The sequence below is a fragment of the Eleutherodactylus coqui genome, chromosome 2 (genome assembly GCF_035609145.1).
Source record: "Eleutherodactylus coqui strain aEleCoq1 chromosome 2, aEleCoq1.hap1, whole genome shotgun sequence".
Taxonomy (NCBI): Eukaryota; Metazoa; Chordata; class Amphibia; order Anura; family Eleutherodactylidae; genus Eleutherodactylus; species Eleutherodactylus coqui.
In genome coordinates this window covers 313,749,222-313,765,502 of record NC_089838.1, presented here as the reverse complement: position 1 = coordinate 313,765,502, position 16,281 = coordinate 313,749,222, and the positions used below count along the sequence as shown (strand labels likewise).

General features: G+C 49.4%; 2 protein-coding genes across 3 annotated transcripts in view; both read left to right on the top strand.

The window, feature by feature from the left end:
* The window catches only part of SLC44A2 (solute carrier family 44 member 2 (CTL2 blood group)), a 64,004-nt gene that overhangs the window by 34,452 nt on the left and 13,271 nt on the right, over positions 1-16,281 (top strand). For both annotated transcript variants that reach the window (XM_066593588.1, XM_066593589.1), the window contains exons 6-14: positions 2,474-2,590; positions 13,106-13,166; positions 13,468-13,591; positions 13,673-13,756; positions 13,954-14,066; positions 14,150-14,281; positions 14,453-14,552; positions 15,160-15,252; positions 15,660-15,744. In XM_066593588.1, the coding sequence (XP_066449685.1) occupies positions 2,474-2,590; positions 13,106-13,166; positions 13,468-13,591; positions 13,673-13,756; positions 13,954-14,066; positions 14,150-14,281; positions 14,453-14,552; positions 15,160-15,252; positions 15,660-15,744 (909 nt within the window). The remainder of the gene's footprint in view (positions 1-2,473; positions 2,591-13,105; positions 13,167-13,467; positions 13,592-13,672; positions 13,757-13,953; positions 14,067-14,149; positions 14,282-14,452; positions 14,553-15,159; positions 15,253-15,659; positions 15,745-16,281) is intronic.
* Positions 4,652-10,273, top strand: LOC136612871 (uncharacterized). Its single transcript, XM_066593591.1, has 2 exons — positions 4,652-5,458; positions 7,829-10,273. The coding sequence occupies exons 1-2, from the start codon at positions 5,323-5,325 to the stop codon at positions 8,800-8,802; spliced, it is 1,110 nt and encodes a 369-aa protein (XP_066449688.1). The 5' UTR covers positions 4,652-5,322; the 3' UTR covers positions 8,803-10,273.

Below are 16,281 nucleotides of genomic sequence, written 5' to 3'. Positions count from 1 at the left end.
TCCTATATATGAGGACAAGTACTAAGGGTGCACTGTGTAGTCATGTCTGGGTCCCTATATATTAGGACAAGTAGTAAGGGTGCACTGTGTAGCCATGTCTGGGTCCCCTATATATTAGGACAAGTAGTAAGGGTGCCCTGTGTAGCCATGTCTGGGTCCCTATATATTAGGACAAGTAGTAAGGGTGCACTGTGTAGCCATGTCTGGGTCCCTTATATATTAGGACAAGTACTAAGGGTGCACTGTGTAGCCATGTCTGGGTCTCCTATATATGAGGACAAGTACTAAGGGTGCCCCGTGTAGCCATGTCTGGGTCCCTATATATTAGGACAAGTACTAAGGGTGCACTGTGTAGCCATGTCTGGGTCTCCCATATATGAGGACAAGTACTAAGGGTGCACTGTGTAGCCATGTCTGGGTCTCCTATATATGAGGACAAGTACTAAGGGTGCACTGTGTAGCCATGTCTGGGTCTCCTATATATTAGGACAAGTACTAAGGGTGCACTGTGTAGCCATGTCTGGTCCCTATATATTAGGACAAGTACTAAGGGTGCACTGTGTAGCCATGTCTGGGTCCCTATATATTAGGACAAGTAGTAAGGGTGCACTGTGCAGCCATGTCTGGTCCCCTATATATTAGGACAAGTACTATGGGTGCACTGTGTAGTCATGTCTGGGTCTGCTATATATTAGGACAAGTACTAAGGGTGCACAGTGTAGCCATGTCTGGGTCTCCTATATACTAGGACAAGTACTAAGGGCGCCCTGTTAAGCCATGTCTGGTCCATATATATTAGGACAAGTACTAAGGGTGCACTGTGTAGTCATGTCTGGGTCCCCTATATATTAGGACAAGTACTAAGGGCGCCCTGTTAAGCCATGTCTGGTCCCCTATATATTAGGACAAGTACTAAGGGTGCACTGTGTAGCCATGTCTGGGCCCCTATGTATTAGGACAAGAACTAAGGGTGCACTGTGTAGTCATGTCTGGTCCCCTATATATTAGGACAAGAACTAAGGGTGCACTGTGTAGCCATGTCTGGTCCCCTATATAATAGGACAAGTACTAAGGGTGCCCTGTGTAGTCATGTCTGGGTGCCCTATATATTAGGACAAGTACTAAGGGTGCACTGTGTGGTCATGTCTGGGTCCCCTATATATAAGGACAAGTACTAAGGGTGCCCTGTGTAGTCATGTCTGGGTGCCCTATATATTAGGACAAGTACTAAGGGTACACTGTGTAGTCATGTCTGGGTCCCCTATATATTAGGACAAGTACTAAGGGTGCACTGTGTGGTCATGTCTGGGTCCCTATATATTAGAACAAGTCCTAAGGGTACACTGTGTAGTCATGTCTGGGTCCCCTATATATTAGGACAAGTACTAAGGGTGCACTGTGTAGTCATGTCTGGGTCCCTATATATTAGGACAAGTACTAAGGTTGTACAGTGTAGCCATGTCTGGGTACCCTATATATTAGGACAAGTACTAAGGGTGAACTGTGTAGTCATGTCTGGGTCTGCTATATATTAGGACAAGTACTAAGGGTGCACTGCGTAGTCATGTCTGGGTCCCCTATATATTAGGACAAGTACTAAGGGTGCACTGTGTAGCCATGTCCGGGCCTTCTATATATTAGGACAAGTACTAAGGGCCATTGTGTAGCCATGTCTGGGTCTCCTATATAATAGGACAAGTACTAAGGGCGCCCTGTGTAGCCATGTCTTGTCCCCTTTATATTAGGACAAGTACTAAGGGTGCCCTGTGTAGTCATGTCTGGGTGCCCTATATATTAGGTCAAGTACTAAGGGTGCCCTGTGTAGCCATGTCTGGGTCACCTATATAGTAGGACAAGTACTAAGGGTACACTGTGTAGCCATGTCTGGGTCCCCTATATATTAGGACAAGTACTAAGGGTGCACTGTGTAGCCATGTCTGGGTCCCCTATATATTAGGACAAGTACTAAGGGGGCACTGTGTAGCCATGTCTGGGTCCCCTATATATTAGGACAAGTACTAAGGGTGCGCTGTGTAGCCATGTCTGGGTCCCTATATATTAGGACAAGTACTAAGGGTGCACTGTGTAGTCATGTATGGTCCTCTATATATTAGGACAAGTACTAAGGGTGCCCTGTGTAGCCATGTCTGGGTCCCCTATATATTAGGACAAGTACTAAGGGTGCACTGTGTAGCCATGTATGGTCCTCTATATATTAGGACATGTACTGTGGGTGCACTGTGTAGTCATGTCTGGTCCCCTGTGTGTATATATATATTATATTCTCCAGATTAAAATGTATTTATTGCAGATAGTACTGATGGGCTCGCAGCAGACCTATTGGGGATCCACCTGTAGGTAGCATTATTGCACCGATCTCCTTCTACATAACGTCCTTTTGGTGGCAGGTCAGACCGGCTATGGCAGTTGCTCCCATCACCTCGGTACTGATTGTCTGTTTGCTCCCTGACAGATCTGTGTGGAGAAATGTCCGGACCGCTTCCTCACGTACCTCAGCGTGGCCACCACCCAGCAGAATTTTGACTACTACAAGCAGTTCTGCAGAGAAGGCTTCAACAACTTCACCAAGGTAACCTGAGGTCCAACTATTTAGTGTTGTGTGGTAGTAAACTCAAAGCAACCCAATGGCGCCTTATTGACTCCCTTCTGCAAGACATCCAGGTTAAGACGGAAGTTCTTGAGAAGTTCAGGAATATTTCACCTTCGATGTTGTGCCAGGCGCGGATCTGCTATCCATCTGGGAGGTCCACAAATACTTAATCCGAGGACTTTGTATTGGAGTAGTCTCCTGTCTTGGAAAGGAGAGTCGAGTTCATCTGGTGAGCCTGTTGCACCGCATTCAGTCACTGGAATTGGCCTTTAAATCCACCCTGGATGCCATTGTCAGAGCCGAACTCATGCCGTGCAGAGGGCATGTACGCCAATACAGCACTTTCCAAATTTTGCGGACACTTTTATGAATACAAGGAAGCCCAGAGACTGTGCTCGGGAAAACGCAGGCTCGCACGTATATCCAACGTATCTCCTATAAATCGGGTCATCCGCTTCATCTTGCACATCAGATTCCGGGAATATTACCACTCCCTTTATAATCTATCCCCGACTCTGAATCCGACAGAACAGCATAGCGAGAGGCCATGTGTTCGTATCTTCAGGCGTCTGGAATGAGACCCTTGTTGTAACTAGGCTGGCTCACATTGCACATCTTCTGAGAGGGGGAGGACCAATCTTTTTGCCTGAGTTACCGCCCCGATTTCTTTTAAACTTGGATCTCCATCTCTTTTCTAAAATCCTGGCAAATCAGCTGGTCCCCCTCCTCCAACACCTCATTCATAGTGATCAGGTGGGCTTTATGCCCCCGAGAGAAGCGCAAGACAGTACTACCTCATTCCCTTCACTAGCGGTTCAGCCCTACCCATGTGCCTGCTGTCCACTGATGCCGACAACGCTTTTGATAGTCAATGTGGACTTTTTATTCAAAACAATCCAATGTGTCAGCCTTGGGACAACTGTGACCGAGCGGATCAGGAGCCCGCACTCCTCACCTTCTGCCACTACGAAAGTTAATGGGCATCTCTCAGCTCCGATAGACCTCATTATTGAATGCCGCGAGCTAACTAAGGATGCGGCACATGACTGGGAACAGGTACAGCAGGGGTTAAGTAGAGCGAGCAAAAGGGGGGTGGAGTTTAGACAGGAAGAGAAAGGGTGGGGGGGAGCGGAAGGAGCTCAGTCGTGAGACAGGAAGAGACGGGAGAAGACTGGAGAAGAGACAGCAGCAGAAAGAAGATTGCAAAGGGCGAAAAGCGTTTCCAGAAGAGAGGAGAAGAAGTGCGGAAAAGGGAAGGAGTATCCAGCAGAAGAGGAGAAGCGGCGAAGAAATACCTGCAAGCGGCGTGGAAGAGGAGAAGGCAACCGCGTCCGGCGATCCAGAAGTCCCAAGATCGGATGATGGAGGAGCTGCGAGCCCAGATTCGGGAGGCGATCCAGACGGACGGCGCGGAATGGCTGGAGGAGATCCTCGCAAGCTGCAGATCGGGGTCGGAGTCCGGAAGGCCAGTCGGGCCGGCAGCAGCGTTACCGGCGGCTGCCGAGGGAGCGGAACAGCTGGGGGATGCCGGGCGAGGCCGCCCGAAGAGAAGACGGAACCCCCCTGCGAGGCTCAGTCCGAGCCCCGCCGCCAAGAGGGTCGGCCGCAGGAGCGGCCGCAGCGGAGAGATGTTGCAGGGCGCGGGACGCGCCACGAGGGCGGAGGCGCGAAATTCGAATCGCGCGGCGGTTGGAGCGACCGCGGAGGAGCAGCGGGAACAGCCGGGCGGCAGTCCGCAAAACAGCAGAGGGGCACCGGCAGCATCAAGCAGGGGCTCCGGGTCCAGGAGCCAGCGCGCAGTCGGGCGCACGGCAGCAGGAGACACCGGCAGCATGGAGCAGCAAGGGAGGCACGTGCCACGTGCAGACGCATGGCGGGAAGGCAGGCAAGATGGCGGCAGAGCAAGGCAGCAGCGCCAGGTACCGGGGAGGAGGGGGGGAGGAGCGTCCTCAGAGGGCCAGGTGGCCAGGCACTTAAATCCATTACCCGGGAAGTATAACCCTGGGGGGGGGAGGGATAGGGGATACAGCCCGGCCACCAGCTCTACCGGCAGTGCAGCCACCAGGGCAGGGAGCGCTCAAGGAGTTAGGGAAAGTGGGGAGATTATAGGAGAAGCGGGGATCCCATTTGTTTCCCTTGTCCCGGAGGGTCCATCGGCCGGGTCTTATGCGAGTCACCCTATACATGAGCAACGACATAGCCGGTATGTAAATTACATCCCTCCCGCTGGCACCGGGTACATAGTCAGCACCCAGACCCGTGAGCATAGCGGTCGCGCGGCTCACAGATATCACCTTCCACAGCAGCAAGCGATAGCGCCCCCTAGCTCACAGAGACTTTGTTATGTCAACCCACGTTTCGTGGTGGCAACATCGTCAGGTGGGGGGGATTCCTCACAGGGCTACGCCAGTCGCGCAAGCGGCAACAGGCAAGGTTTGGGTGCCAAGCGTAGGCAACGCGAGAGAGCTAGGAGGGCAAGGTATCAGCAAAGGCGTGAGAATGAGCTTGCGAGAGTAGGAGCGCAAGCAAGCGAGAGCATAAGGAGGCCGAGCGGAGAGTCTCTGGGCGACGGATCCAGGAGTCCAGGTGTGCGGCACCACCAGGATACTTACCGCCATGCGGAACCTCCGCCAACACCTTCAACAAACAGGCACAACATACGCCACAGGAGGCGGGATACACCCCCGGGACGGCCAGAGCGGGGCCACCTTATGATAGCGGGAGGATATGCGACAAACGACGCTCCGCATGTGAGTTCGCGGCAGCCATCGAGCAGCAGAGGCAGGAGCCCTGGGAGAAGGACGGCAGGGACCTCGCCCTTGGCGATGCCGGAGGACGGTCGTGCCGGTGAGTCAGAATGTTTAAATGCTTGGAAAAATGTAATGGATCCCGCCAAGGTGGCGGAGAAAAACGATTTGGTTTTAGTATTAAAATCGGTTTTGAGTAAAATGGATAAAAAAGAGGTTTTATCGGTGTCCTGTGGATCCCCGGGGGGCGCGGGCCCACCCGTGGGGCAGGAGGGTGGCTTAACAGCCGGAGGTGAAGTGGACCCGATGGAAGGGTTGAGATACGCAGACTCGTTGTTCTGCGGGGTTGCCCCCTTGGGGGTCGGTGTGTCGGATGATCTTCTCGATAAGATCCGGAAAGGTGTTTATGTGGACATTTGGTCTCTGTTGTCTCCGGACCATGTGACGGTGGATAAAGAGAGGGTGTCGGATCGTGTGGATAAAAAATCGAAGGTCGCTAAGACTTTCTGTAATTGGGTTCAAGCGTTTACGGTTTTGGCGTACGTTACATGCCAACAGTACCCTAAGAAAGGTCCCGAGATGTTGGTCTATCTTAACACCATTTTCAGTGCATATAAGTTGCACGGAGGCACCGCGTGGTGGCGCTACGACGAGGACTTTCGTCGGCGCGTGTCGGGTACGGCCGTGAGTTGGGCGACAAAAGCGACCGATGTATGGTTGCAACTCATTTTAGCCCAACGCCCGCAAAAACCTACCTTTCAAGGGGGGGCCGCGGGGGGCGGGCAACAGCCCCCTGCGGCCTCTCCGCGGCAAAACGGGTCATGCTGGCTCTATAATGAGGGCCACTGTCGGTTTTTCGCGACGTGCAAGTTTAGGCACGAATGTTCGGTCTGCGGAGGACAACACTCCGCGGTGCGCTGCTTCAAAAAACAGAGACTGCCAGTCACCGGGGGCGGTGCCAGTGGAGCACCGAACCCCGGTGAAAAGCAAGTACCTCTTCCAGTGGCTCGACAGATACCACAGGAGGGAGGAAGCAAGAATCCTTAGGCAAGGTTTTACCGACGGTTTTTTAATCCCCTTTTCATTTCAACCTTCTTCCACCTTGTGCGCAAATTTAAAGTCGGCCCTGGATAATATAGTATTGGTAAGAGAAAAGGTCAACAAAGAGGTGTCGGCGGGCCGCATGGCGGGCCCCTTCGACGAACCACCGTTCGCGAACTTGCGGGTCTCACCGTTGGGGCTAGTCCCTAAGAAAGAGGCGGGCAAGTTCCGATTGATCCATCATCTATCCTTCCCAAAAGGGGAGTCGGTAAATGATGGCATTACAAAGGAACAAGCATCGGTGGTTTATGCGTCATTTGATCAGGCGGTCGCTTTGGTCAGAGCAGCGGGTAAGCGGGCACAGTTAGCGAAAGCCGACATTGAGTCGGCTTTTCGGCTACTTCCAATTCACCCTGAGTGTTTCCACTTGTTGGGTTGCAAGGTAGATAATCAGTTCTTTTATGATATGTGTCTGCCGATGGGCTGCTCGATTTCGTGCTATTACTTCGAGCTTTTCAGTTCATTCCTGGAATGGATGCTCAGGTTCGAAACGGGCATCACATCGGTGACGCACTACCTTGACGATTTTCTGTTTGTCGGTACGGAGGCATCGGGCACCTGCGAGTTTTTGTTACGCACATTTCGGTCATTGATGCAGGAGGCGGGGGTCCCGTTGTCTGAGGAAAAGACCATGGGCCCGGTGACAAGGTTAACGTTCCTAGGAATCGAGATCGACACCGAGGAAATGGTTTTTAGATTACCGATCGAAAAAATTGCCCGCCTACGGCAGACGGTTAACGATGTCGTACGGTGTAAAAAAGTTACGCTGCGCCAAATACAGGTCCTCTTGGGTTTATTGAACTTTGCGTGCAAAGTGATACCCATGGGTCGCGTTTTTTCACGGAGGCTGTCGCTAGCGACGGTGGGTGTAAAGGAGCCGCATCATTTTATTAGAGTCACGCCCGGGATTCGAGGGGATTTACACACATGGAAAATCTTCTTGGAAGCGTTCAACGGGCACGTGGTGTGCCCTAAGGAAGAGTGGTCGGGTACAGGTCTTAGCCTGTCCGCGGACGCTGCAGGGTCTACCGGATTTGGGGTTATTTTCCGGAACCACTGGTGCAGGGAACCATGGCCAGTATCCTGGATAACTAAGCGGTGGAATCAAAACATTACTTTATTGGAGTTTTTCCCGTTGGTGGTGGCTGTGGAACTATGGGGTGAGGAGTTACAAGATCACAAAGTGTGTTTTTGGTCTGATAATGCTGCGGTGGTGCACATTATTAATCGGCAGTCTTCATCTTCCCCACCGGTGTTGGCACTCGTGAGACATGTGGTCTTGAGATGTTTACAGCGTAATATATATTTACGGTCAAAGCATGTGCCGGGATATAAAAATGTGGCAGCTGACGCGCTCTCTCGTTCGCAGATGGAGCGGTTCAGAGAGCGGCACCCTCAGGCGGATGCGTTGGGAGTACGCTGCCCGCTTTTCTTGTGGGATCTGGCAGAACAGAGCTGCTGAAGCTTGTCGAGTCATCCGTGACAGTGGGAACCTGGAAAAACTATAATGCGGTGTGGAAAAAATGGTTGTGTTGTACGGATGGCAGGGTAGCTGGGGGCGAGAGGGCCCGGTCAGCTACCCTGGATATGTTAGCGTCCCTACGGGCGGGACGGGCGTCGGTGGATGCGGCGAAAAAGCATCTTGCGGGCGTCGCCTTTTTGCTAAAGTTGCACGGGTTCAGAGACGTGACAAAAGAGTTCGTTTTTCACCAGATAGTGCGCGGGTGGAAGAAAGAAAAGGCCGGCTCGGATGCCCGCCGCCCGATTACTTACCGGTTGTTGTGCAAGTTATTGGACACTTTGGAGGTCACGTGCTCCAACGGGTACGAGGTTTTACTGTTTAGGACGGCGTTCTTGCTGGCATTTTTTGCGGCGCTCAGGATCGGCGAGTTAGTCCCGAAGAGCAAGTTTATGCCGGGAGGTCTTATGTTTGACGATGTGGTAACGGTAGACGACGGGATACGGGTCAGGATTAAAAAATCAAAAACCGACGTTTTCGGTAGAGGTGAGTGGGTGCCGATCTCGCGGCTAGGCGCCGTTTGGTGCCCAGTAGATACGGTAGCCAGTTACATGGCAACAAGGCCGGCGGGGGAGCAGTTTTTGGTTCACGCATCCGGCCTCCCCCTCACCAGGTTTCAGGTAACGGCGGGGTTAAAATCGGCTTTGAGGTCTGTGGGCCTCGATCCGAAGGAATTCGGAACCCACTCCTTCAGAATCGGTGCGGCCACGTCGGCAGATGCGGGTGGAATGAACGAAGACGGGGTAAAACGGCTTGGGAGATGGAAGTCCCAGGCATATAAGTCTTATGTGCGACCCGATCTGGCGGTGCGAGATTTAAGTTAGGGTCAAAAGGCCCCTCGTTTTTCTTTAAATGTGAGGCAGTGTCCTCCAAGTTGGTTGCCCTTGTTTTGTTTTTTCTTGTTTTTTATTTGCAGCAGCAGAACCGTGGAAGGTACACATAGTCGGGCATTCCTATATTCACTGGGCACAAAGGAGGGCAGCAGTACGCCCGTTGGGATCGGAGCTAGGCCTACCCGGAACATCCGTAACCTGGCACGGAGTCCGGGGGCTAAGATGGCCCGACATGTGGAAGCTTGTGGTGGACATAGCCAGAAGTACCCCCCGGAAAGTGGTGTTGGTGGTTCACGCCGGGGGGAATGATCTCGGGAAAGCAAAGACACGAGACCTGCTGGTCATCATGAAACAGGACTTACTGCGTTTTCGGGAATGTTTTAATGGATGCATCATCGTGTGGTCTGACATTGTCGCGAGGAGGCTCTGGAATGGAGCAAGGAGCCTGGAAGCGGTGGACAGAGCCAGGAGGCTGATCAACATGCGGATGTCGCAGTTTGTTCACTCTATCGGAGGGGTGGCGGTGCGCCATTGGGAGCTGGAAGAGAAGGAAAAGGGGGCATTGAGGAGGGACGGTGTTCACCTCAATGAGGTAGGGTTGGATACGTTCCTATCCGGCTTGCAGGATGGGGTCGAGAAAGCTTTAGCTCGGGTTGGTGGGGTGGGGACGGAATGAGCCGTAGTAACGCGGCACATCCCGTGTGGCCCGGATTTTTTGTCCATGCTGTGAGGAAGTAGAGGAGGGTTTGCAAGCCGAAGGAACGGGGCTTACAAACGTCCTCAGTGGACTGTTTATGGACTTTAAAGTTTTAGCATACGGACAGCATGGACGGTTTTTTCTATAAAGTTTTTCAATAAAGTTTTTTGATATTCGTTAATAAATAAAAGCTGTGGCCTACCCCACAATTGGCAGAAACAAGAAGTTGTAAGTATTGGTTATTTAGTAGATAAGTGAGCGGGTAAAGGATTGTGAGTGTTCCCAGTCTTGAATGCCGCGAGCTAACTAAGGATGCGGCACATGACTGGGAACAGGTACAGCAGGGGTTAAGTAGAGCGAGCAAAAGGGGGGTGGAGTTTAGACAGGAAGAGAAAGGGTGGGGGGGAGCGGAAGGAGCTCAGTCGTGAGACAGGAAGAGACGGGAGAAGACTGGAGAAGAGACACCCGCCCACCCGCCCTGGAGGGATAGGGGAGAGGTGGGATGGTTATGAAGGACTATCGTTGGAAGTTGTCACAGCTGTTTTTGGCCCGGATTTTTTGTCCATGCTGTGAGGAAGTAGAGGAGGGTTTGCAAGCCGAAGGAACGGGGCTTACAAACGTCCTCAGTGGACTGTTTATGGACTTTAAAGTTTTAGCATACGGACAGCATGGACGGTTTTTTCTATAAAGTTTTTCAATAAAGTTTTTTGATATTCGTTAATAAATAAAAGCTGTGGCCTACCCCACAATTGGCAGAAACAAGAAGTTGTAAGTATTGGTTATTTAGTAGATAAGTGAGCGGGTAAAGGATTGTGAGTGTTCCCAGTCATGGCACAAGACAAAGTTGCCCGTTCTCATCTCTTATCTTTATTCTCTGCCTGGAGCCTTTCCTCTGTCACATTCGTTCTAACTTGGACATAAAAGTGGTTTTGGGTGGGAAATTTCACATAAGGTAGCAGCATACGCGGATGATTTACTCTTCGTATGTCGTTGCCTAATCTTCTTTGTAAATACGCCCTTTTGTCCCATTTTTAAAGTAACTACCAAAAGTCTGAGGCTCTCCATATCTCTTTACCCCAAACTTTAGTTACTTACCTAAGAAGTTCTTTTTCTTTCCGTTGGGCTAAAGACCTCATAGAATATCTGGGTGCTCTCCTCACGGCCTCTGTAGATGATGTCTCTGAGGCCAATTACCCAAGCCTGATTACTAATACTTGGAAAGACTTCGACCAAAGGGAATTTCTCTCGGTTCAGCAGATGCTCTATCTTTAAAATGAACGTATTACCCTGGCTCTTGTATTTTTTTTCCAGTCTGGAACTGCAGAGGTTTTGTTCCATCTTCCTTATTTGCATATATCTCCCAGAGGAGCTTGCATGGCCTTATAAGTCTCCTCACTCACCTTCTAGATGCTCTCCTTAAGGTGTGATGTTACCTCTTCCGACACATGTCACAGGCCTCTCTCTAGCTAAGCCAGGGTACTACTGCACACTGATGAGGGGCAAACACCCCAAAAGAACTGTCTGTGTATGGCTTCTGGCCTGGTTTTTAATTCCCAATCGTTCTAAAGACCTGTATAAAGGGTCGGACATTGATTTGCAGGAATGCTGCCATCCAATAGATGGCGCAGCAGAGTTATTCTTCCATCTTCCTTATTTGTATATATTTCCCGGAGGAGCATGCATGGCCTTATAAGTTTCCTCACTCACATCCCTGCTACATCTTAGTGACATCCCATTATCCGCTCTGAGGTACATCACCTGGTCAATGCGGCCCAGTCCTGCATCCCTAACAGTCTCCTTGTGGTTTCATGAAATATAGAAGATCATGTGGATGGAGGACCCAGGACAAATTATTTAAAACACATGGTTCTATCGCATGGCGTTTTTGAATTCTTTGGAGCACAGATCGCTCATCATCTCCTAGAATCTCAGTTTGTTTTTTTTTTGGTTTTTTTTTTTAATGCTAACTATTTTCCTTTCTCCCATGCTTGCACCTTGTCTTCCCTCCCCTCCCCCACTTTTCTTTTTCTTCTTACCCCTACATGTTACAACTAGTTAATATTTACCTTTTTTACCTTCTGTATATGTACGGTTACTTTGGCATAAGCTCAGTCCTTTCTTTGTTTGGAAGCTCGCTGGCCTGCAGGCTGTATTCTGTATCGGTTTGCCCTATATCGCAAAATTTAAATAACCGGATTTATTTAAAAAAAACAAACAAAAACTTAAAGCAACCCTCCGGCTTTGAGACAACTGTCTGTCCCAGAGCAAGGTTACATTACCTGCTCTTGTCCCAGTTTTTGTCTGTTCAAGATGGTGGCTGCAGTTTAGTATCTAGGTACTGCTCCCTCTTTAGCCGGTGCTGATCATGTGAACAGCACTGGCCAATTAGAGAACAGGTATAGTGCATTGGTAGTCTAGCACTACCAATACACTATGGGGATTAAGAAGTCTAAAGATAATGTTGACCATCTTGGATGGCCAAAAAGTGGAACCCAGAACCAGTGACTCGGGCGGAGTACAGGGAAGAACAAATGCAGGTAATATACCCCTTGCCTCCTTCGGTCCTGGGACAGAATTTAATGCATATCATCCAATTTCACAAACTTTGAAGATATGTGCTGAAACAAGGGGGTCACTTTGAGAGAGGGTCCTATAGCAAGGATCAGACTGGGGGCTCCATTATAGTGCTGAATCAAAATAGATGGGTCTGATTCTTACCAAGGTTTGTGGCCGACCAGGGATGGGCACCACAGCAACTGCACGGTTTGCGTCTATGGTTTTAAGATCCTTTTACACAGGCTAACAGTTGGGCACAAACCCTCGTAGAAATACTCGTTTGCGCCGTTGTTAGCCCCTGTGCAGTTGCACCAGATCAGTGAAGAAGCGAGCGCCTGTTGGGCAGCTGTTCACGTTTATTGTGCTGCTTACAGGGATGATTCTCTACGGAGGACAAACTATCACATGATCCATAGTTCACTCCGTATAGACTCTGAATTGGTCTGTGTAAAGGCCAGGGAGATAAGCACTGATGTTACTGTGGACAGCCTAACTGGTGTTACTGGGTCCCAGTGTTGTCCATGAAATACATGGACAGCATTTGGGTAAGAAAAGCATCCGTCTCAATGGGCCTTAAAGGTGCTGGTCCTTTAGACCTTCTCATTCTAGGAGCCCACGGTCCAGGACCCTCCCTATTGTAATATTCCAACAAGCATATGATCGACAAGTGGAGCCCACCTTCAATCTTGTACAGAACTTCATAATACATTACATTGGTACTATATAAAGAGCTGCTAACAGACTCCTCCTATCAAACACAACAGGAAAAATGGTAATTAGAGGAAGCCAGGTAGATGATGAGCAGTAAATCATGGGGGCTTGGTGGTTGGCATCATTGTCTTGCAATGCTTGGGTCCTGGGTTTAAATCCAATCAATGGCAACATCTGCATGGAGTTGTGTTCTCCCTGGGTTTTCGCCCAGCATTAGCAGTACTAGATTAGGTGCTATGGCAGCAACGAGGAACATGCAAGTATTTGAGGTGGGAGCAATGATTTATTATATACTCTTAATCCCTGCTGTACATTATATTATTCTTTCAGAGTCCGGTGGAAGTGCTCCGAGACAGAGACTGTCCAGCTATGCTGACACCGAGCAAACCATGTGAGTAGTCACTTCAGACTGCTCCCTGTAGCCGGTGGTTCCATTGCTCCCTTCTGTTTTGTCACCATGTGATGGGACTTGCACACTATATATCATATAGCCCCTCCCACTTGTCTGTGTCACCCTGTGGTAGGAGGAGCAGACTCTGTCATCCCATAGTGGCAGGGGCAGACTACATCACATAGCTCCTCCCTCTTGTCTGCCACCCTGTAGTCAGAGGAACTGACTGTCACATGACATGGCTCTACCCAACTGTCTCTGCACCACTTGTTCTCATTTTACCCATATCTGGGTTTTCTAGTTACTAGAAGATGCTTCCCGGCTATTAACGTCAAGAAAGGGGTGGTCATGGTTGGAAACGCAACAACATTCTATGATGGAGACCAAAAACAACGCAATGTGACTGATCTGGTGGAAGGAGCCAAGTATGTACTGAACATGGACCACGTACATGCCATATTTCTATTAGAGTACTTCTAGAGTATCCGATATCTCTTTCCATACAGGAAAGCCAACGTGGTGCTGGAGGCTCGGCAGGTGGCCATGAAGATCTTCGAGGACTACACCGTGTCGTGGTACTGGATAATCATGTAAGTTTCTTCCTTGGTGGATCAGTTTCACATATTTGTACAAACTCTAGTCTAGTTGGCTAATGGGGGGCATTAGAGAGAGTTATCTTCCTTCTGGAAGAAGGCTAATCTGTAGACCTTCCCTTCGAGCACTGCTTGGATCTCCACAAGGAGAACAGATGCCTTCCTGGAGCTAATCTCTATACCATCATTTACAGCGGTCTCGTCATCGCCATGTTGATCAGCTTGATTTTCGTGGTTTTGTTGAGATTCTTGGCTGGTATCATGATCTGGGTGATGATTGTGCTGCTGATTGCGGTGATGGGATACGGTGAGTAACGAGTGCGAACTTTGGATCTTTCTTGGTCCTCCCATTACCATCCTTACAATCTACTTACCATTTGGCACCTGCAGGAATCTTCCATTGTTACATGGAATACGCCCGACTGAAGGGGACAGCCGGCTCTGATGTCAAATTGACAGAGATTGGGTTCCAGAGCGACGTCCGGGTTTATCTACACTTGCGGCAGACATGGCTGGCATTTAGTAAGACCTGTGTTTTGGGGTTTTTTTCTTTGAAACTCCCCTCTCAGTACCAGTGTATCCAGCAATGAAGAATGGTGTGACCAGTTTATGGGGGTACTGGTTTTTGGTGACCAGGTTTTGTGTGGTCCTGAGCGCTATATCTCATATGACATCTCAGTCTTGTCTCTCCAGTGATCATTCTGTGTATTATGGAAGTCGTCATCATCCTCCTACTGATATTCCTCCGGAAAAGGATTTTGATCGCCATCGCTCTCATCAAAGAAGCCAGTAGGTGAGGACCAGATTGGGTGTTACATGGCCATGGCCATGTCCAAGAGGGTTACTTTAGAATGATGGTTCATCTTACAGACTTTGGTGCGCTGCATACAATACAGTCCTATAGGGACTAGTTGAAGTCTGGGACAAGACCGCATCGGAACTTCCACTATCAAGATTGGCAGGGGTGGATTATGGATAACATGCAATTGTGGTATAAGACCTATAAAGTACTGAACTGCACTCACTACTCTGGTTGGTGTTGGGAATGGTTGTCAGACACCCCCTCTAGTGGCTGAGCTCCAGTATTGCAATAGGGGGCGTTAAGTTTTTTTTCTACGTAGGATTACTGCACAATTGGGAAATGCTTGGGTATTTCGGCTCTAAAGCCTGCAGAACTATAAAACCATGACCCTCTTTTATAGAAGGATGGCAGATTTCTAGTAGGGTTGTCAACAAGTACAATGCATGATAATTCAAGATTTTCTGATCTATAGACTTACATAGGACTGCAGGTAAATTTCCCACATCACAGTGCAGCCTCAAGGAGTTGCGCAAAAATGTAACTGGTTGTATCTTGGGACCTTATTGGCAGGTTACTGATTGTCTCCTTCTCTTCTCAGGGCGGTCGGACAAGTCATGTGCTCCTTGGTGTTCCCCCTCTTTACGTTCCTGCTGCTCTGTCTCTGTATTGCCTATTGGGCCATCACTGCAGTGTATCCTTTACATCCTCGTCCTTGTCATATTTACCATTCACCGAAGAGATTATTCTTCTAAGAAGTCCTTCCCGTTCCCCCACCATGACCACCACTACCACTGGCAAGACCTAGCCTACATAATGGACATAGACTTTGGGTGACTTTGTCCTATTCGGACATGGCTATCACTAGTGACTCTATTCTAGCTTCATAGTCTGTTGAATTCTGGAGTTGTCTGGAATTTTTCTTCCTTCCTCATTAGAGACTTAGACTTTTGTGTCCTTTCACCATGCTTTATACTACAGCTGTGCTTGTTCAGATTAGCTGCTGTATAATTACAAGCCCACTAGAAAATGTAATGCGTATGCGGCGCTAATGATTGACTTCTTTCAGATCTATATTATGTGTCCTTAACCCCTCCACAGTTTCCTCTCTACCTCTAATGAGGCGGTCTATAAGGTGTTTAATGAAACGGTGTGTGATTACGCTGGCAAAACCTGTGACCCCGAGGTAAGTTCTTCTGCTCACTGTGCCACTGACTAACTAATCTATCTACTGAGAGCAGCACCTAGAGGGTCCCGTGGTTTTCACCTCTTATGCCTATTAACCCTTTGCAATCCAATTTTGGATTCAGGGTTTCCTAGGGGGCTTTCTTTTTCTGCCATTAAACAATGGCGCCATCTGCTGGCTAGAGCCAGTAATGCAGTATGGGACATGCTAGAGAGGCCCCCGACAACTGAGCGGCTAGTAATATACAGTAGGAATACCCTGCCGGATGTGTTCCGACATCAGAGCTGTACAACCTTCAATCAGAATGTCTTTAGATGTCAGACAGTGGATTAGAGAGGGTTAATTTGAATATGGTCTTATCTGCGGGGATCCCCAGACCGTTACCCCAAGAGTAGTCTCTATCCACTGACAGCTGATACGATTGGGTCCGAAATACCGTAATGTGTTACTGGAGGAGTAGACAGGAACATAAGTTATATTAAAGTGGAAGTCCAGGCAGGCAGAGCGTAATGATGAGAAACACAGAGGGTCAGGGCG